Below are 19,117 nucleotides of genomic sequence, written 5' to 3'. Positions count from 1 at the left end.
TAAATAATATGTACATGCATCATTTATGAAATAGATGAATTTTAACTATTTGAATTCGTCAATTGAAATTAATCTGATAGATTTTGTAGTTATGATCACCCACTCCATATTGTGAACATTTATTAATTTATGACATAATAAAACATATGAATATAATAAGTCTTGAAGTGAATACGCAGGGACCGACCCAGAGTAGACCAAGGGGGCGTGGAGGGGGGTGGGGGGGGGGGGGGTAGCTGCCCCTCTGGATTTCGAGTTTTAGTGGTGATTTATTGGTACCGATCAATTTTTCTCCTCTCTGAAATTTTTTTTGTCCCCCTCTGGATATTTGATGTAGATTATTACAATACAAGTAATAAATCCTAGTTGATACTCAATTCGGTTGCAAGTGTACAACCTTGTCAAGTAGTATTTAGGGATCGTCTCCACAGGGACAAGTTGGAATATTAACTCTAACCTAACAATTTAATTTAGTAAAAGCAAAATAAAAAGGTTTTGTGTTTGTTCAAGTGGTTTGGTTTCAATTAAAATGATTTAAACTAAAGTCTTTAAAGCAAAATTAGGTTTTTAACAAGAATGAGAAATTAGGGTTTCTTAGGGTTCCTATCCACTAATGTTACGACTAATTGGTTTGTAAACTTTGTTCTTATATTTATGTAGGCACAGTTGGATGTTGTAGGTACAAAGTGATATCTCTATATTAATACCATCTTTAAATTAGAATAAACATCACCTCTCGGTACTTGGCTACTCTAATCTAAAGTCATTAAATTCTTACTGTCCCAATTGATCTAGAAAACTATCTTTCACCTCTCGGTACTTGGCACAATTTGTCTAAACTATTGGGTAAAGCCCGTATAAGACAAGCATCACCTCTCGGTACCTAGCCTATCAAATACTCTATTCCTTATGGTCTGGACCTAATATTCAATTTCTCAATTGCAAATACCAAATCCTAGGGTTTCATGTGATTTCGATTAAGTCTTCACAATCAATTAAAATAAATAATAGACCATAACAAATAACAAGAATATATAAAATAAAACCAACTAAATAATAACAAAAGTTTCAAGTACAACCCTAATCAACCCTAGAAAAGCCCTTAGCCAGCCATGGCTAAGATACAAATCAAATCAAAAGAATAAAAGAGTTCCAAAGGAAAGAAAATAATAAAACCGGTTGATCAATGATGATCTCTTCTTCCTTCTTCTCTCTTCTAGCTTTTCCTTGCTCTTCCTTGTTCAAAATTAGAAATTAACTCTCTAAAAACGTACTCAATCTGTTCTACAGGTCCCCTTTTATACCCCTCTCTAAAACCTAGAAATAACTAACTAAAAACAGCAAATTCGGGCTCTGAACCGACCTATTTGCGGGCCGCAATGCATTTATTGCGGGCCGTAATGAGTGGAGGCAGTTAACAGACTGCGCAGAAAAATCTGGAGAGGCCATTGCGGGCCGCAATGAGTTTGGTTGCGGGCCGCAATGAGTGTGCTGGAATGAAGATGCTCTGTGCTGGAGAAGTCATTGCGGGCCGCAATGAGTTTGGTTGCGGGCCGCAATGGATGTGCAGAAATGAAAGGGGCTCTGACTAGTTTGGTTGCGGGCCGCAATGAATGGTGACAGTTGCTCCAATCTTCGTGCTGACTCGCCCGTTTTTCTTCGTTAAGCTCCAAACACTTGATTACCTGTAGAATAAACATAACTAGGGCAGTAACTTGAACTTTTGGACATTTCTAATCTAATTAAACCTAATTTAATCAAAACTTGGCTTAATTTACATAACAAACCCTAGGTTTCAATAGATACAATTTCGGCTTATCAAATTCCCCCAAGCCTAGTCCTTGCTTGTCCCAAGCAAGTCTAAACTTGGACTACAATTCGATCTCTAATTTAACCTCATATAAAGTATACATTCTTCAATCGAAAAATTTGTATGATCTTGCCAAAATTTAAAAATCTCAACATAAATTTTGTACAAATTTAAAGTGCAACCCTTCGCTAATCATGTTTCACCCCACAATTCAATTACTCTAACTTTTATTTCCTTAAAGGTTTAGAATTTGTAAACTTCGGATATCTAAATTTGTTACAAAAAATGCATTCTTATTTGCGAAAATTCTTTTAAAAATCCCCCAAGCTTGAATCAAACTTAAGTTAGAAAGTCGCGGACTTCGTGTGTTGATATATGCAAAATTTTATTTTTCTTTCGTTGGTTTTATTTCATGACACTATAAATCTTTATCCTTAGAACAAAACCGGCTAGTTATAGGTAGCTAATCCATACCCAACCGTTTTAATTCAAAAGTGCATTCGCACGCTCTTGGTTCAACCCTTCCATGACACGAACTCACAGGGTTAGTGCGAACCCAGTCACTTTATCGGGCAAACTAGCGGAGCAAAGTGTCTATGACTCATTGCTATAAGTACGTCATGTCGCCGTAACATAAGCAAACATAGTCTTTCTTAAAAAATTTCAACTTGACTATTTTTCAATATTTTTGCAAAAATATCATGAATACACACATCCTTAGGCATTAATTCATACCTATGGATATCCCAATCTTTCTAAATTCATTTTTCACAAACAATTTTCATTTTCAAAAAAATAAATTTAAATCCCTAAATTTCCAATTTCTTAAACCTTTATTTCCACAAAGTTTTTCGCCAAAGTATGCGGTTATTTCAAATTATTCCAAAGGTATTCCTAAAAACTCGTTAAAATTTGTATCAAAATTTCTAATATTTCTGACAATCACTCAAATTTATCAAGGGTTTTATTTTTGCCAACTTTTAACACAAGTAAAAAAAATTAAACATGATTTTATACTTTATGCATTTTCAAACAATTAAGCCCAATTATGCAAGACTCTATTTTTCATAACCTCGTAAAACATCTTGACAAATTTGCAATTTCAAGCAATTAAGTTTAAAATCACAAATCCTATTCATGGTCAAGTAAAAATTAAGGTTATAAATCCTAAAAATTTTGAAAACAATTTTGAAAACATGCATGCAAAGATACAATTTCTTCCCATCCCCCAAGCTTAAATTAAGCATTGTCCCCAATGCGTAAAAATAAACAAAAGTAAATAAGAAGAAACATGGACTACTCTATTGGCGGAAGGTGGTGGTGGTGCGCCTTAATGCTTGCGTGGAGGATCGAGAGGGCGGCCTCCCCATTGCTCCATTTTGTGTCGATTTTCTCGAGATTTGTCGGTTTCAGATGTTTCCACTGACTTCTTTTGCACAAATTCCCTATTAACCTTGAATGCATCCTCTGAGGTTTTGGCAAAGTTTGGAAGGATCTCAGCGGTTGAAGCTTGGAAAATTGGGCTCAAAATAGGCATCAGGTCATCTGGGAAGGGTTCATTGCGGGCCGCAATAGATTCATTGCGGGCCGCAATGGGTTCTGGTTTCTGCAGATGTTCTGTCTGAGGGTGCTGCGGACCGCAATGAGTTCTGCAGAACTCGTTTTGTTGGCTTTTTCGCACTCCTTATCCATCCAATACTCAAAGGAACCCTTTTCCCAGTTGTTTATGAGCTCTTCATCTATCAACCTATCAAGAATATCAACACTAAAAACACTTTGATCGTTAGATGGATATCTCATAGATCTTTTGATATCGAATGTCAATTTTTCTTCACCAATGTTCATTGTTATAATTCCATCATGAACATAAATCACAGCTTTTGCCGTATTGAGAAATGGTCTTCCTAACAAGAGTGGTGTATGAGTGTCCTCATCCATGTCAACCACAACAAAATCTATTGGAACAAAGAATTTACCAATTTGAATTGGTAAGTCCTCTACCACTCCTAGGGGTAACTTAACCGATTGGTCTGCCAATTGGAGAGATATTCTAGTTGGCTTAAGTTCCCCAACACCTAACATATCATAGACCGTCTTAGGCATAAGACTTACACTTGCTCCTAGATCACAGAGTGCACGTTTAAATTGGACATTTCCTATGGAACATGGTATGGAAAATTTACCCAGATCATCCAACTTTTTAGGCAATTCATTCATTACCATGGCACTACCATTTGAGTCTAAGGATACCATTTGTACTTCCTCAAGCTTACGCCTATTTGAAATAATGTCCTTAAAAAATTTGGTGTAAACCGTCATTTGGGTCATTACCTCAGTTAATGGTAGGTTCACATGCAATTGTTTCAACAATTCAAGGAATTTAGCAAATTGTTTGTCAGTTTTCTCATTCTTAAGCCTACCAGGAAAAGGTGCCTATTTATGAGGAGGGATGTAGAGAGGTACCTGCGCACTTACCTTTGGCGGCTCATCTTGAGATGGATTTGCTTGTTTGGCAGGGTCGCTTGGTACAATTGGTGTAGCTTCCTTTGAGGCGGAATCCTCATGTGTGGAGATGTGCTCATCACTGCTTCGTGTCTCTTCACCCTGCGGCTGTACATAGTCATCCTTTGGCATAGGTGGATCCTCATATTGCATACCGCTGCGAAGCACGTGCCTAACTGCCTTGACATCCTTGGGATTGTTCTCAGGTTTTGGTGGAAGGGTGCCCGGTTGGCGGGAGAATTGTGTAGCTTGTTGTGCAACTTTGTTTTCAAGCATTTTATTTTGGGTTGCCAACATATCTACCTTTTTGGTCAATTCATCAAACTTTTGGTTTTGACTTGTCATGAATGCTTCCATCATCAATTCAAGATTGGATTTTGGTTGTGCATTAGAACTATACCATTGGTTACCATAACCTTGATTTGGTCTATTAAAGTTTGAGTTACCTTGGGTATTTTGGTCATTTTGTCTCCACGAAAAGTTTGCATGATTTCTCCAACCGGGGTTATAAGTATTGGAGTAAGGATTGTTATTTGGTGTAAAATTACCTTGGTTAATTGCATTAACTTCCTCAAAACTACCCCCATTACTTACACCACAATTAATTGCTAGATGGTCGGTACCACCACAAATTGAACAAGGAAGAGGAAAAGAATTGTTTACCGAATTTAGGCTCAGTTGATCAATTTTGCGATTCAATGCGGCAATTTCTGCAGCCAAGTTCGGGTTCGAATTCACCTCTTTCATTCCCCGCTGCAAGATCATAGGTGTCTCCCTAGGGTTGTGCCATTGGCTTTGGTTGAGAGCCATGTCATCCACCAATTTGTATCCGTCCACAGCCCCTTTATTCATGAGACTCCCTCCAGCGGCTGCGTCTAACATACCTTTGTCTTGTGGCATGAGGCTGTTGTAGAAGATTTGCAATAAATTCCACCCTTCGATACCATGATGGGGACAGCACCTCTGCAGTTCTTGAAATCTCTCCCACGCCTCGCTCATAGTTTCATCTCCTTTCTGTCGGAAATTGTGGATTTGATGGCGCAAGGAATTCATTTTGGACGGCGGAAAGAACTTGTTGAGGAAAGCATTCGCCACCTTAGGCCAAATATTCATGTTCTCGGGCCGTTGTCCCCTTATCCAACCTTTAGCCTTATCTGCAAGAGAAAGAGTGAAAGCCATAACTTTAAGATCTTCAGGAGAAACAGTTTGTACCTTAATTGTACTGCAGATTTCTTCAAAATTGGCTAAGTGTTGTGTGGCATCTTCGTGAGGCAGACCGTGGAACAGATTACGCTGCACCATGCTAACCCATGCAGGCAGAATTTGGTATTCTTCAGCATTGATAGTAGGTGCCGTATAACCAAGGTGGATTTCCTCAGCCCTAGGTGCTGTAAAGTCTCTCAAAGGGCGGTTCGCATCGGCTACTTCATTGTTTTCTCTTTCGAGAGCGGCTGCCCGCAAACGTTGAAGTTCATTGGCCATCCTATCCCTTTCTCTCTGAAGATTTTCAAATCAAATATCTTCATTTCCGATCGACATGTCTAACTGGCGTGGATTTAAGTGCAAGAAGGGTCCCCTTGTTGGGTGTTTGTTCCTTCTTTCGTAGAAGAGATGGGTTGACCCTCGCCTAGAAAACCACTCAACCAAATCTGTGACGTTCGGGGTTGGAGGTTCCTCTGCCAGATTTCAACCTAAAAAAAAATGAGAGAGAAAGAAAGCAAAAGGGAATTAAATAATTACTAACTAAATTACTTAGGTCTGAAATAATATTCACCGTTGTCCCCGGCAACGGCGCCAAAAACTTGATGTAGATTATTACAATACAAGTAATAAATCCTAGTTGATACTCAATTCGGTTGCAAGTGTACAACCTTGTCAAGTAGTACTTAGGGATCGTCTCCACAGGGACAAGTTGGAATATTAACTCTAACCTAACAATTTAATTTAGTAAAAGCGAAATAAAAATGTTTTGTGTTTGTTCAAGTGGTTTGGTTTCGATTAAAATGAATTAAAGTAAAGTCTTTAAAGCAAAATTAGGTTTTTAACAAGAATGAGAAATTAGGGTTTCTTAGGGTTCCTATCCACTAATGTTACGACTAATTGGTTTGTAAACTTTGTTCTTATATTTATGAAGGCACAGTTGGATGTTGTAGGTACAAAGTGATATCTCTATATTAATACCATCTTTAAATTAGAATAAACATCACCTCTCGGTACTTGGCTACTCTAATCTAAAGTCATTAAGTTCTTACTGTCCCAATTGATCTAGAAAACTATCTTTCACCTCTCGGTACTTAGCACAATTTGTCTAAACTATTGAGTAAAGCCCGTACAAGACAAGCATCACCTCTCGGTACCTAGCCTATCAAATACTCTATTCCTTATGGTCTGGACCTAATATTCAATTTCTCAATTGCAAATACCAAATCCTAGGGTTTCATGTGATTTCGATTAAGTCTTCACAATCAATTAAAATAAATAATAGATCATAACAAAGAACAAGAATATATAAAATAAAACCAACTAAATCATAACAAAAGTTTCAAGTACAACCCTAATCAACCCTAGAAAAGCCCTTAGCCAGCCATGGCTAAGATACAAATCAAATCAAAAGAATAAAAGAGTTCCAAAGGAAAGAAAATAATAAAACCGGTTGATCAATGATGATCTCTTCTTCCTTCTTCTCTCTTCTAGCTTTTCCTTGCTCTTCCTTGTTCAAAATCAGAAATTAACTCTCTAAAAACGTACTCAATCTGTTCTACAGGTCCCCTTTTATACCCCTCTCTAAAACCTAGAAATAACTAACTAAAAACAGCAAATTCGGGCTCTGAACCGACCTATTTGCGGGCCGCAATGCATTTATTGCGGGCCGTAATGAGTGGAGGCAGTTAACAGACTGTGCAGAAAAATCTGGAGAGGTCATTGCGGGCCGCAATGAGTTTGGTTGAGGGCCGCAATGAGTGTGCTGGAATGAAGATGCTATGTGCTGGAGAAGTCATTGCGGGCCACAATGAGTTTGGTTGCGGGCCGCAATGGATGTGCAGAAATGAAAGAGGCTCTGACTAGTTTGGTTGCGGGCCGCAATAGATATGGTTGCGGGTCGCAATGAATGGTGACAGTTGCTCCAATCTTCGTGCTGACTCGCCCGTTTTTCTTCGTTAAGCTCCAAACACTTGATTACCTGTAGAATAAACATAACTAGGGCAGTAACTTGAACTTTTGGACATTTCTAATTTAATTAAACCTAATTTATTCAAAACTTGGCTTAATTGACATAACAAACCCTAGGTTTCAATAGATACAATTTCGGCTTATCAATATTTGATTTATAATTCGGGTTTAAATTTAGTGTTAAAATCAAAATAATTTTTTTGAATTATGATTGGTAATTAAAATTATAAGTTAAAACATCAAAAATTATAAGTCAGAGTATTGTAAAATATAAGTCAAAGCATTGTATTTTTTAATGAGTACCTAATTAGTTAATGGATTTAAATCCGATAAGCTATTTAAACCCAATTTGATAATTTTTTGTTCCCCTGATGAAAATTCTGAGTCCGCCCCTGTGAATACGATAAAAAAAGTAAATTCACAATAAAAAAAGTAAGAAAGCAAAAGCGATTAAAAGGGATCAGATGCAGATGAATAAATTCAATTTCAACCGTAGGGAGAGAAACGGGATGGGATCAGATGCATATCAATGTTTTATGATTTTTTTTTTGAGATAGAATGTTTTATGATTTTATAATGGATGGATGCGTTGTGCTCACGCCTCACCTTTAATTTGCGGGGGCCTATTAGTTTATTCTATTTTAGTGGTGCCCCAATCAAAGGTGCAATGAGAATCTTACATTATAAATATAATATTATGAATAAATAACACATTATGATATAGTTTTTCTTTATATTAAAATGACATAACTTATTTAGTTTGTTTAGTATAATATCTCGAAAAAATCAACAGTTTATATATGTGATTAATTTGTTTGCTGATTGTTTTCACATTCTGATTTTAAACAACACTAATTCAAAATTTTATGATTGTTAACACGATGCATTGTTATTATAAATATAACAAAATTAATGGTCCATGTTAATTATTTTCAAATTATTTTTTTATATGAAAACCAAAAAGAAAATATGATTATGAGGGAACACCACAAAAGCATGGACATTAAATCCCTCCAAACTTTTAGGCTAAACTTTAAGCCTCCGGTTCATAATAGTTACACAAAGTTAATTTTTCAAAGAGTAAGGCTTGGGTGCTATGGATAGCATAGAGGGCTATGATGCTATGGCTCAATATTCGAGTTTTCAAAATCTTAACGGTCGATCCGAACCGTTCATCTTGTTCTTCATGTTAATATGTGTTTGGAGGCCAAATTTTACATTTTTTGGAAATTTTTTACTATTTTTTTAGCTAGGTAGAAAATCACTTGATCTAAAAAATTCTGCACCATTCAGATATTTGATTTTCTACCTATCTAAACAAATAGTAAAAAATTTCCAAAAAATATAAAATTTGGTCTCCAAATACATATTAATATGGAGAACAAGATGGACGGTTCGGATCGACCGTTAGGATTTTGAAAACTCAAATATTGAGCCGCAACACCGTAGCCCTCTATGCTATCCATAGCACCCAAGCCTTACTCTTTTTCAAATATACAATCTTTGAAACAGGGATTAATAGATCTAGATAAATATCCAAAATTTCTGGAGAAAAGAAATACATGATATTTTAAGTTACTGACAAGAAAAAAAAATCTATCAGCAACAAGTTCACTGTTATCTTGATATACAGACAGGGTCATAATAACACAACAAAAATATAATTCTTTTCTTTCCGGACTGAACAGGTATAATTTAATCTCTTAGCACAATTTATTAAATTCACATCCCAATTTTAGGTATGACTTAGTATCAAATCTGACTTAAGATTAATATGGACAAGGCTACAAAGATAATTCATAACAGCTTGGATAATAATTATATATTTGCACTGAGAACCCTATAATGTCTGTCAGCTCTGCATAATATATTACCTATTTATTTGTTATAATCATCTTCAGATGTCCATATGTTTGTTTACGAGTATTGCATAATTACTTGTAATGTTTCTCATCAAACATTATTTAAGGATATTTTGGTTTAACTGTATTTCGATATTAATTGATAATATTTTTCTTTTCTTCAAAATAATCGTATATTACAATACAACAAGTCCAATTAAATATATATCGCCTTCATATATCTACCTCCTTTTTACAATATTTTCGTGATTCTATTTTGCAAAAATTGTAAATGCGAAACAAAAACAGTGCCCCACATTTTTTTTTTCATATTCAGCATGAAATTATGAGAATAATTAAATTTTGTAAATGTTAATTTTTCTTTGTTACTGATTGGAAGTATTGTTGTTTTGATTAATTGGATTTCATTATGAATCGTGTGTAACAATCGGAAATTTTTACAAACGGTCCTACCTTTTAAAATTTTCAAACAAACTACTTCTCTAAAATTATGAACAAAATGTCTTTGTGAGACTCATTTCCCTCTCCTCCAACCTTATGTTTACTTTCATCGGTTTTTGTGTCTCTTTATCTCTAATTAGACTTTAATGAATATGTAAAAGATTTAAATATAATGTAATTCAGACAACAATTTTTTTGCAGAGAGAACAATTTTTTCTATACATTGGATATTTATTTTCCAATTAGGCAACGAATTTGTTTGGTTATTTTAAGAATTCTGATTTGAGAACAAATTATAAATTATAATATATATTTTCCAAATATGTCTTATTCTATCTATACAGAAAACATCTGGAGTACATATATATAATTATTTTCAAAATAAAGAAATGTTTTTCTAGAATATATGAGTTCAGACTCGGGTTTCGGTAACTGATATTGGAGCTTCATTGTACTCTACTGGTTCCTGTATCTCTTGCTTTTGTTGCTTGCTGGCTTTTTGTTCTTTACTTTTTCCCCAAAGTACATTGTAGAGACCCCCAACCATAAGCACAGCCCCAATCACGCTGCAATTTTGTACCAAATTAATTAATTATCATATAAACACAAGTTTATTAATGACAATGCATACTAATTTTAATGATGCAATTGACCTTAGCGGCTGTCAATTGTACAGTCTGCGCAGTGCACTTGAAATTTTCAATTTTGTTTGGTTAATATATAGCAAGATAATTCATGCATGCTAAATGATACATATATATATAGCCTGATAAATGATATATATTGGAGAAGGTGGAGACTGGAGAGGACATGTCAGCATTAATTATCAACAACGGTGTGCGATTACGTATATGCAATTAGTGAAAAATAGGAAGATAGATAGATAGATAGATAGATAGATACATATGAATTGCTAATTGAAAAAATATATACCTGCCAAAGTGAACAATTTCTCCCAAAAAAGTCCATGATATGAAGAAAGTTATAAATAGTGAGATTGGCTGACCCATGGCTAAAAACACCGGTCCCCTTTTCTCTATCACCCAAATCTGTAGGTATTGCACTAATGCTGATACAAATATACCCTGCAACAAAACATTATTATGTAAGTGAATTGATAAAATGAGTTGTCCTTGTAGAGCATTGTTCATATATTAAATACCTTATGAATAAAACAGGTGCACGTACTTACTGTATAAACTGCTGAGAAGAGGATTATGTCAAAGCCTAGTTTCCAACGGGAGAAGTTTCTTTGAAGTAACAGAGCTACAATTAATGATTGAAAAGTACCAAAGACGGATTGCAACATAGCGTTTAACAACTTGGAAGGATACTCTTTCAATTGTGGTCCCTGCATATGTTATGGGAACAAGTTATAAATTTATGTTGCTACAAAATTATCGCACCCAGAAATAAGTTAATTAGTAACAATAATTTATTCCCAAATTAAACAAGTCATGCAAGGACCAAAACCTTATCTTAAAGTTGAAAAAAATAGAAACAAAATTATTTTTCTGCTAGAATACAATCATTTAGTGAGAAATGATATTGTGATAATTGTCTTTCGCCATCTGAAGTAGAAAATATTAATTTTTCAATGTTATAGAAGATCAATGGTAGTGTCCTAAATAGCTCCCTATACCAAAGCAAAAATGGTGCAGTAGTATTTTTGGACCTTAAAAGCTAAGCTATGAGATAAAAATGCTCTAATTCAGCGAAAACTTCTTTTAATGATCAAATTTTTCAATTTCAGATTGTTTTTTCTTTTAAATAGAATAAGATAGTTTATACCATGATACTTAGATTATTTTGAATAATAAAGATAAATAGTTTGTGTCATTATGCTAAGGTTATTTTGAATAGAAAATGATAGATAGTTTATGATATTATTAGAGATATTTTGAATAACAAGATTTTGTATTGGTTGAATAGAAAAAGAAAGATAGTTAATCAATTTGATGTTACATGTTGCTCTATGAAACTTTAGATAATGTTGATAATTAGTAAAAATATAGAACATAATTTTTGAAAAGAAAAAAAAAACACTATGTATGATACCTTTTGCTATAGGTACGCTATTCACGGCAGTTTTTTTTAACATTTTTCCGATGATGGGATAATCGTTATTTAGAACCTTGACCGGAACCATCAACCAATTAAAGTAGTAAAACTTCTTCTTCCTCACTTTTTTTTTCCTTTTCTAGTAAAAATTCCTTTAAAGAATACAAAATTAAAGAAGGATCAGCTGATGATCGAATACCTGCAAGACTTGCCATAGGGACCAACAAGTAGTAGCCAAAGTCATGCAAAGAACACCCAATGCCCATGTAGCCCTAGAATGGGTTGAAATTCCATGGTCATGGCTAGGGTTTGCATGGTAGAGGTGGACATGATGATGGTTTATTGGTTTTAACTCGGGCCCACTATAAAATGCCAGTACAACCACACCAACAGAGCAAAGCAGCACTCCAGTGGCTTTTACAATGCCATGTAACCTCTTTAAGTTGACCGTTTCCATACTAAATTGCAAATAAACAAAACCTAATTAATGACTTTGACCCTTTTTAATTGTCAAAATATCGATAAATTGGAAAATGTATGATTACATAGTGCCTTTTTTGAGCATCTCTCTGTTTGTATATAGAGCAAATCAACTTAACCCCAGTTAATTTGTCATTATTGGTATAAGTAATCTATTATTAATATATCTCATATACGTCAAGTCGTCAACAATAGAATGTACAAAAACTACCAAAAATAGCAGAATTCCTCATGACCTTTTTCCAAAAGGAAAAAAAAAGGGACAAAAATAATAAGAAGGTCGAGATTAAAATCACCCAAAGAGAAATGCTAGGACAAATGTTGTAACAGAAATAAGACTGAAGAGAGCAGATATTGGGGTTGAATTAGAGTACTTCAGACCCAGCCCATATAAGTTTAATGGTGCTGTTATCCTGTTGAAAAATCAAATGATGTCATGATTATTTGATTGAAGATAAAGCAAAACATGACTAATATAAAATTGACATTTTTTTTTGCTTAATTTTGGCAACAATGTAATAAGTATAGAGGGAAGAAGTTTCTCTAATGGCACTATGGACTTGGCAATTGGAGATTTCGCTTAAAATATTTATGTATACCTAGCATCATCACTTACCCGCATAAAGCTTGCAAAAATATCTTGAAGGAGACCTTCAAGGACAATGGAGGTATCTTTTTCCTACAAAGATAAGTATTATTTTAGTTCTTTTTCCTACAATTATGAACAAAATGGGAATAACAAGCTTCTTTCAAATGTAAACATACAAGATGGTACTTGTCTCCATCTTCAAATTTTGAAAAAGAATGAAATATCAAGGATGCATATATATATATATATATATTTACAAGAAAAAATAAAGCATATAACAATCCATGATCAGATGATTAAATGCAAGTCAAGAGGAAAACTGAAAAAGACAGTTTGTCTCTGAAGTTTATTTGTAAAGAATAACAGAGGAGAAAAGCCCCCTCTAAAGAAGCACAAATTTTTAAAACAGAAAAAAAATATATGCTGAAATGCATTGCTTTGTATCATTATTTGGAATTAATAGCTCAGGATCATAAAACAGTAACTCTAATGAATAAAATAAACAAAAAGAGTGAAGAGGAGAAAATTCATAGATATAATATTATCAAGAAAACAATTTAAGAGGAAAAAAAGTACCTTTCAAGTAGAAGAGCAACAGGTATCAGTAAAAGACTACCAAAGGCAGTTCTATAAAAGGTAAAAACAAAAGTGTCAATGCCACAGTTAAATGCAGCTTTGCCTAGGATTTGAGCTCCAGCATATAATGTCATGATAAGCAACACAACCAGATAAACTCGTGTGCTACTTGCCATGGTGTGAAGTGATGATATGGTTTTCAGATATTTGGGTACTTGTTAAATAGACCCAATCTCAATAATTGTTACTGTTTCTTACTTTTCTTCGGAGAAAATATCTTGTGAGCCGTACATCATTTACCCATCTGCCATCCACTTGAGCATGGAATTTGGATCAAATTAAAAAATATATGTTTTGGCACTCAAGCAGTCAGCGTTGGCTTTTAATCCAAATAAAATTAGTAGCCAGCCTCCTCGTGAGGTAAAAAAACTGTTTGATATCTTCGCTATTCACCTACCCAAGGATATCCAAACATTTTCACTTAAAAATAAAATTTAATTACTTGCACTTAAGGTTTATTTGCATGAACATTATTTTGTTTTTGTGAAAATGCACAATGTTCTTAACTTTTGCAGGCACAGGGAAGAAAATTTTCCTTTACTTTCAATTTTCATCAATAATGAAATACACCTTAAAGTTCCTCAAAAAAAAAAAAATAATGCAATACTGTTAATTTCTATAGAAACAGAGAGATGAGAGAACTTGTATTTTTCTGATTTTTTCTTGTATATTGTCTAAAGCATATACAAGGGTATATATACCTTCCTTTCTATTTTTTACTGTTGACATTCCAACGGTTCATTTCTAACTATTCTAAATTACAATTTTACCCTCCTCTTTATTTTACAATTTACCCCTTCTAATTTACTCTATTATTCAACACTCCCCCTCAAGCTAGAATTATAAATGTCGATTAATCCTAGCTTGCGTGTTATTTCTTCGAATACTTTTGGAATTAGTCCCTTAGTGAAGATGTCGGCTAATTGGTCTTGACTTTTCACGTAAGGGGTTTCAATCTTCTTTGCTTGCACTTTTTCTCTTATGAAATGACAATCAATTTCAATATGCTTTGTCCTTTCATGAAATACGGCATTTGAAGCAATGTGCCTTGCCGCATTGTTATCGCAAAACATCTTTATTGGTTTATCAATTTTGAAGTTCAACTCTCCAAGTAATTGTTTAATCCACGTGAGTTCACTTGCGGTGGATGCCATGGCGCGATATTCCGCTTCCGCACTCGATCGTGCCACGACATTTTGCTTCTTGCTTTTCCATGTGACTAAGTTTCCGCCTACAAACGTGCAATAGCCGGTTGTTGATTTTCTATCAAAGCTCCCGGCCCAGTCTGCATCGGAATAGCCACACACTTCATTAGATTTATTATTTTTCATCCATATACCCTTTCCGGGTGATTTCTTTAAGAATCTTAAAATTCTATCAATTGCATCCAAATGAGGTTTTCTTGGTGCATGCATAAATTTGCTAATTTGGTTTACCGCAAATGATATATCCGGCCTAGTTACCGTTAGGTAAATTAATTTACCTACAAGCCGTTGGAATTGATTGATGTTTTCCAACGGTTCTCCATCTTCGGAATTTAATTTATAATTACTATCTATAGGTGTTGAAACCGGTTTAGACCCTAATTTTCCCGTTTCTTTTAGAAGGTCAATAGTATATTTTCTTTGTGAGATAAATAATCCCTTGGTAGAATGAGCTATTTCAATTCCTAAAAAATATTTAAGTCTACCAAGGTCTTTTATTTCAAAATTTTCTTTTAGATGTTTTTTAACGTTGTTAATTTTTTCATAATTATTTCCGGTAATAATTATATCATCAACATACACAAGAACAATGGTTGTATCATTATTTTCATGTTTTGAAAATAGTGATGTATCGGATTGGCTTATTTTAAAACCGAGAGAAATTAAATATTGAGAGAGTTTTCCATACCATGCTCTTGGCGATTGTTTAAGTCCATAAATTGACTTGTTTAACCTACAAACAAGGTTAGTATTTTTTTTCTTTTACATGACCCGGTGGTAGAGTCATATAAACCTCTTCCTCAAGTGTTCCTTGAAGGAATGCGTTTTTAACATCCATTTGATATAAATTCCACCCATTATTTACCGCTATTGAAAGCAAGATTCTAATGGTATTCATCTTTGCTACCGGAGCAAAGGTCTCATGGTAATCAATACCATATGTTTGGGTATACCCCTTGGCAACTAGCCGGGCCTTATACCGTTCTATGGATCCATCGCTTTGATATTTTATTTTATAAACCCATTTGCATCCAACGGGTTTTTTATTTTTTGGTAATGGTACAATGGTCCATGTGTCATTTTTTTCTAAGGCTTGAAGTTCTTCTTCCATAGCCTTATACCACACTGGTTGGTTAATGGCTTCCTCAAAATTTCTTGGTTCTTCCATTTTAGAAATTGAACTAAGAAATGCACGGTGGGTTTTTGAAATATTTTTATATGAAATAAAATTTTCAATAGGATATTGAACCTTATATGTTACGAAATCTCGTAACCTTGTTGATGGTTGTCTATGACGAGTTGACCTCCTTCTAGGTTGTTCTTCAATATTTTCGCCTTCTTCAATATTTTCTTCTTCAATATTTTCATTTTCTTCCTCCCCGGCTTCACTTTGAGGAGTATTATCATTTTCTTCCTCTCCTTCTCCTTCTTCTTCTTCTTCTTCTACTTCATCTTCGTCATTTCCTACAATTCTTTGCTCAATAATTTGATTAGTAGACATGGGAATGACAAAATCATTTGTGATAATTTGATTATCAATCTCATCTTTATTTTTAAAATATGGCTCATTTTCAAAAAAAGTTACATCTCTAGAAATATAAAGTTTTTTTATTTATAGGATCATAGCATTTATAACCCTTTTTTTGAGATGAATATCCTAGAAAAATAGCTTTTATAGAAGTATGATCTAATTTATCTCTTTTATTTTGGTGTATATAACATGTACATCCAAAAACTCTTAGGTGGTTAAAAATTATTTTTCTTTGGTAAATAATTTCTAATGGACTTTTATTTTTTAAAACGACACTTGGTAACCTATTTATCAAATAAGTTGCGGTGAGAACGGCATCCGACCAATAGATTTTTGGAACATTGGTTTGAAACATAAGTGCTCTTGTCATTTCAAGTAAATGACGATTTTTTCTTTCAGAAATCCCATTTTGTTGTGGAGTATAAACACAAGTTGTTTGATGTATGATTCCCTTTTGCTTCAAAAAATTTGAAAGATTTTGATTTACAAATTCCGTTCCATTATCGGTTCTAAAAATTTTAATTCTAGTATTGTATTGATTTTCAATTAAATTTGAAAAATCTTGGAAATGAGAAAAAACCTCACTTTTATTTTTTAATAAATATAAGTATGTTAGTCGTGAAAAATCGTCTATAAATGTAACAAAATATTTGAAATCATTATAAGAGTTTACGGGAGCGAGTCCCCAAACATCGGAATGAACAAGTTCAAATATATGATTACTCTTAGAATTCGAGTTTGCAAAAGGAAGTCTTGTATGCTTAGCTAGTTTGCATACTTCACAATTACTACAATCTAAATTAGAAAAATCAAAAATACATTTTAAGGTTCTATCGGAAGGATGCCCAATTCTTTTATGCCATAAGTGTCCCATGTCTTGCACTTTAGTGTTGAAATTATATTTTCGGCTATACAAAAAATATAATCCATTTTTTAAAACACCTTCACCAATCACCCTCTTAGATATTATATCTTGAAAAAATGCATTTTGAGGTGAAAAAATAATTTCACAATTTAATTCTTTTGAAAGTTTACCCATAGATAATAAATTGGCGGTGCAATTTTTTACATGCAAGACATCTTTAATTTTTTTTGAGAAAACAATAATTGAGCCATAACCACAAATTTTCATTTTTTCACCATTTGCAACATAGACAAATTCTTGACCTTTTCCTGTTTTATAATTATGTAATAAATCTTTATTTCCGGTCATATGGTCGGTTGCACCGGAGTCTAAGATCCAATCTAAATTATTTTTAGAGTATTCCTTATTTAAATTGCCTAAATTTGTACATTTTATTGGTTTTATTTCACCATTTTTGGTTTCAGATATATCTGGGCTTTTATTTATCCTTCTATTTGGTATTACATATCTCATTTGGTTTGGACCTAGGCTACATTCTTCACTTTGGACTTCTAATGAGTTTTCTAAATTAAAGGAACCTGGGTTAGGCTTGTTTAGAAGCCTGTTGAGTGAAGAAATAAGCTTGAATATTTCTGATTTGATCACGGATGTAGCAGCTCCGAAAAAATTGGTTGAGTTGGACCCTTCTGGAACGCTACAAATGGATTCCTCCATTTCTGAAGAAAATGGAGGGAGTGGCTCCTGAGTATTTATCCTCTTTACTGAGTGTGTCGCTATCTCTCTTCTTTCTTCTAAACTATCACCGCCACCCCTCTCTTTGGTTCGAGCTATTCTGTTCTCCCCCTTTCGATCTCCTCTTCCGCTCCTCTTCTTCTTTGGCCGTAGAGATGGGTGGAGGAACCAGCACTGTATCCGCTCGTGCCCCTCCTTTTTACAGTTGGCGCATCGAATGGTGGTGGAGGCTCCACTCGTCTCCGGCCTAGGGTTAGGGTTCCTGTTCCTGTTGAGCATTTGTTCTCCTTCGAGTTTTGAGGGGGTTTTCTGTTTTTGACTGAATCTGTTTTTTATTTTTTATTTTTTTTGGGGTCTTGATTTTTCAGTTGATTTTACTGGTATTAGTTGAAACCAGTTTTCTGTTTCTGTCCCCCCTTTTTTGGAAGACTGTTTCAACTATACTGAACAGTGTTTGGTGGCTTTGAAGCACTGAACTGATAAGGTCAGATATTTTTGGTGTTTTTCTCTGGTATTGGTCTGAGAAAGGGTTTTTTCTGGTATGATCTGAGAAAGGGTTTTTTCTGGTATGATCTGACTCAGTGTTTTGAGCCTTGATGGTGCTGCAGTTCTTCATTAGCTGCAGTCTTGTAGTTTGTTACTTTCGGAATTGAGACGGAATTAGATATCCTGCTCTGATACCATGTTAATTTCTATAGAAACAGAGAGATGAGAGAACTTGTATTTTTCTGATTTTTTCTTGTATATTGTCTAAAGCATATACAAGGTATATATACCTTCCTTTCTATTTTTTACTGTTGACATTCCAACGATTCATTTCTAACTATTCTAAATTACAATTTTACCCTCCTCTTTATTTTACAATTTACCCCTTCTAATTTACTCTATTATTCAACAAATACACGTTAAAGTTCCTCTACCTATTATAATAAATGTGACAACTCGGTAATTGAGTATCGTCATATAAGACTTGAATGCAGTTTGGTCTTTCCTGTTTTTTTCCCAAAGAAAATAGCTAGAGATAATGATCTATGAAAAAGATTCAGCACTAAAAGTATAGTCACTAACTTAATTTACTAAAAAGACGAGAAAAGGACATGCTTTACATTATGCGTTATCCAAAGAAAGCACAGAACTTATTAAATGTCTGCTGGGCTGCTGGCCCCCGAGGGTATTTACAATTTACTCAAATAAAAGGGGAAAACAAAAACATTTTTTTAGCCAAAAAAAAC

At 34.1% G+C, this 19,117-nt stretch overlaps 2 protein-coding genes across 7 annotated transcripts; both read right to left on the bottom strand.

Annotated features, from left to right (window-relative positions):
* Positions 1 to 3,346: 3,346 nt before the first annotated feature.
* On the bottom strand, positions 3,347 to 5,794 carry LOC144553218 (uncharacterized). Its single transcript, XM_078301317.1, has 3 exons — positions 4,861 to 5,794; positions 4,286 to 4,572; positions 3,347 to 4,243 (listed from the first exon to the last, which is right to left on the bottom strand). Exons 1-3 carry the CDS (start codon positions 5,792 to 5,794, stop codon positions 3,347 to 3,349), a joined length of 2,118 nt encoding a protein of 705 aa, XP_078157443.1.
* A 4,296-nt stretch (positions 5,795 to 10,090) lies between these two features.
* LOC144552967 (WAT1-related protein At5g64700-like) lies at positions 10,091 to 13,963 on the bottom strand. Of its 6 annotated transcripts, XM_078301021.1 has the most exons (8): positions 13,751 to 13,963; positions 13,493 to 13,543; positions 12,944 to 13,006; positions 12,624 to 12,740; positions 12,047 to 12,305; positions 10,979 to 11,137; positions 10,720 to 10,871; positions 10,094 to 10,352 (listed from the first exon to the last, which is right to left on the bottom strand). In XM_078301021.1, the coding sequence occupies exons 1-8, from the start codon at positions 13,786 to 13,788 to the stop codon at positions 10,199 to 10,201; spliced, it is 993 nt and encodes a 330-aa protein (XP_078157147.1). In that variant the 5' UTR covers positions 13,789 to 13,963; the 3' UTR covers positions 10,094 to 10,198. The 6 variants fall into 6 exon arrangements, with proteins under 6 accessions (XP_078157146.1, XP_078157149.1, XP_078157147.1 ...); XM_078301020.1 differs by lacking the exon at positions 13,751 to 13,963 and having other exon boundaries at positions 10,091 to 10,352; positions 10,793 to 10,871; positions 10,975 to 11,137; positions 13,493 to 13,716; XM_078301019.1 differs by lacking the exon at positions 13,751 to 13,963 and having other exon boundaries at positions 13,493 to 13,706.
* Between the last annotated feature and the right edge of the window lie 5,154 nt (positions 13,964 to 19,117).

The sequence above is a fragment of the Carex rostrata genome, chromosome 4 (genome assembly GCF_964058835.1).
Source record: "Carex rostrata chromosome 4, lpCarRost1.2, whole genome shotgun sequence".
Taxonomy (NCBI): Eukaryota; Viridiplantae; Streptophyta; class Magnoliopsida; order Poales; family Cyperaceae; genus Carex; species Carex rostrata.
The sequence above is the reverse complement of the archived record's forward strand: the minus strand, read 5'-3'. Positions and strand labels throughout refer to the sequence as shown.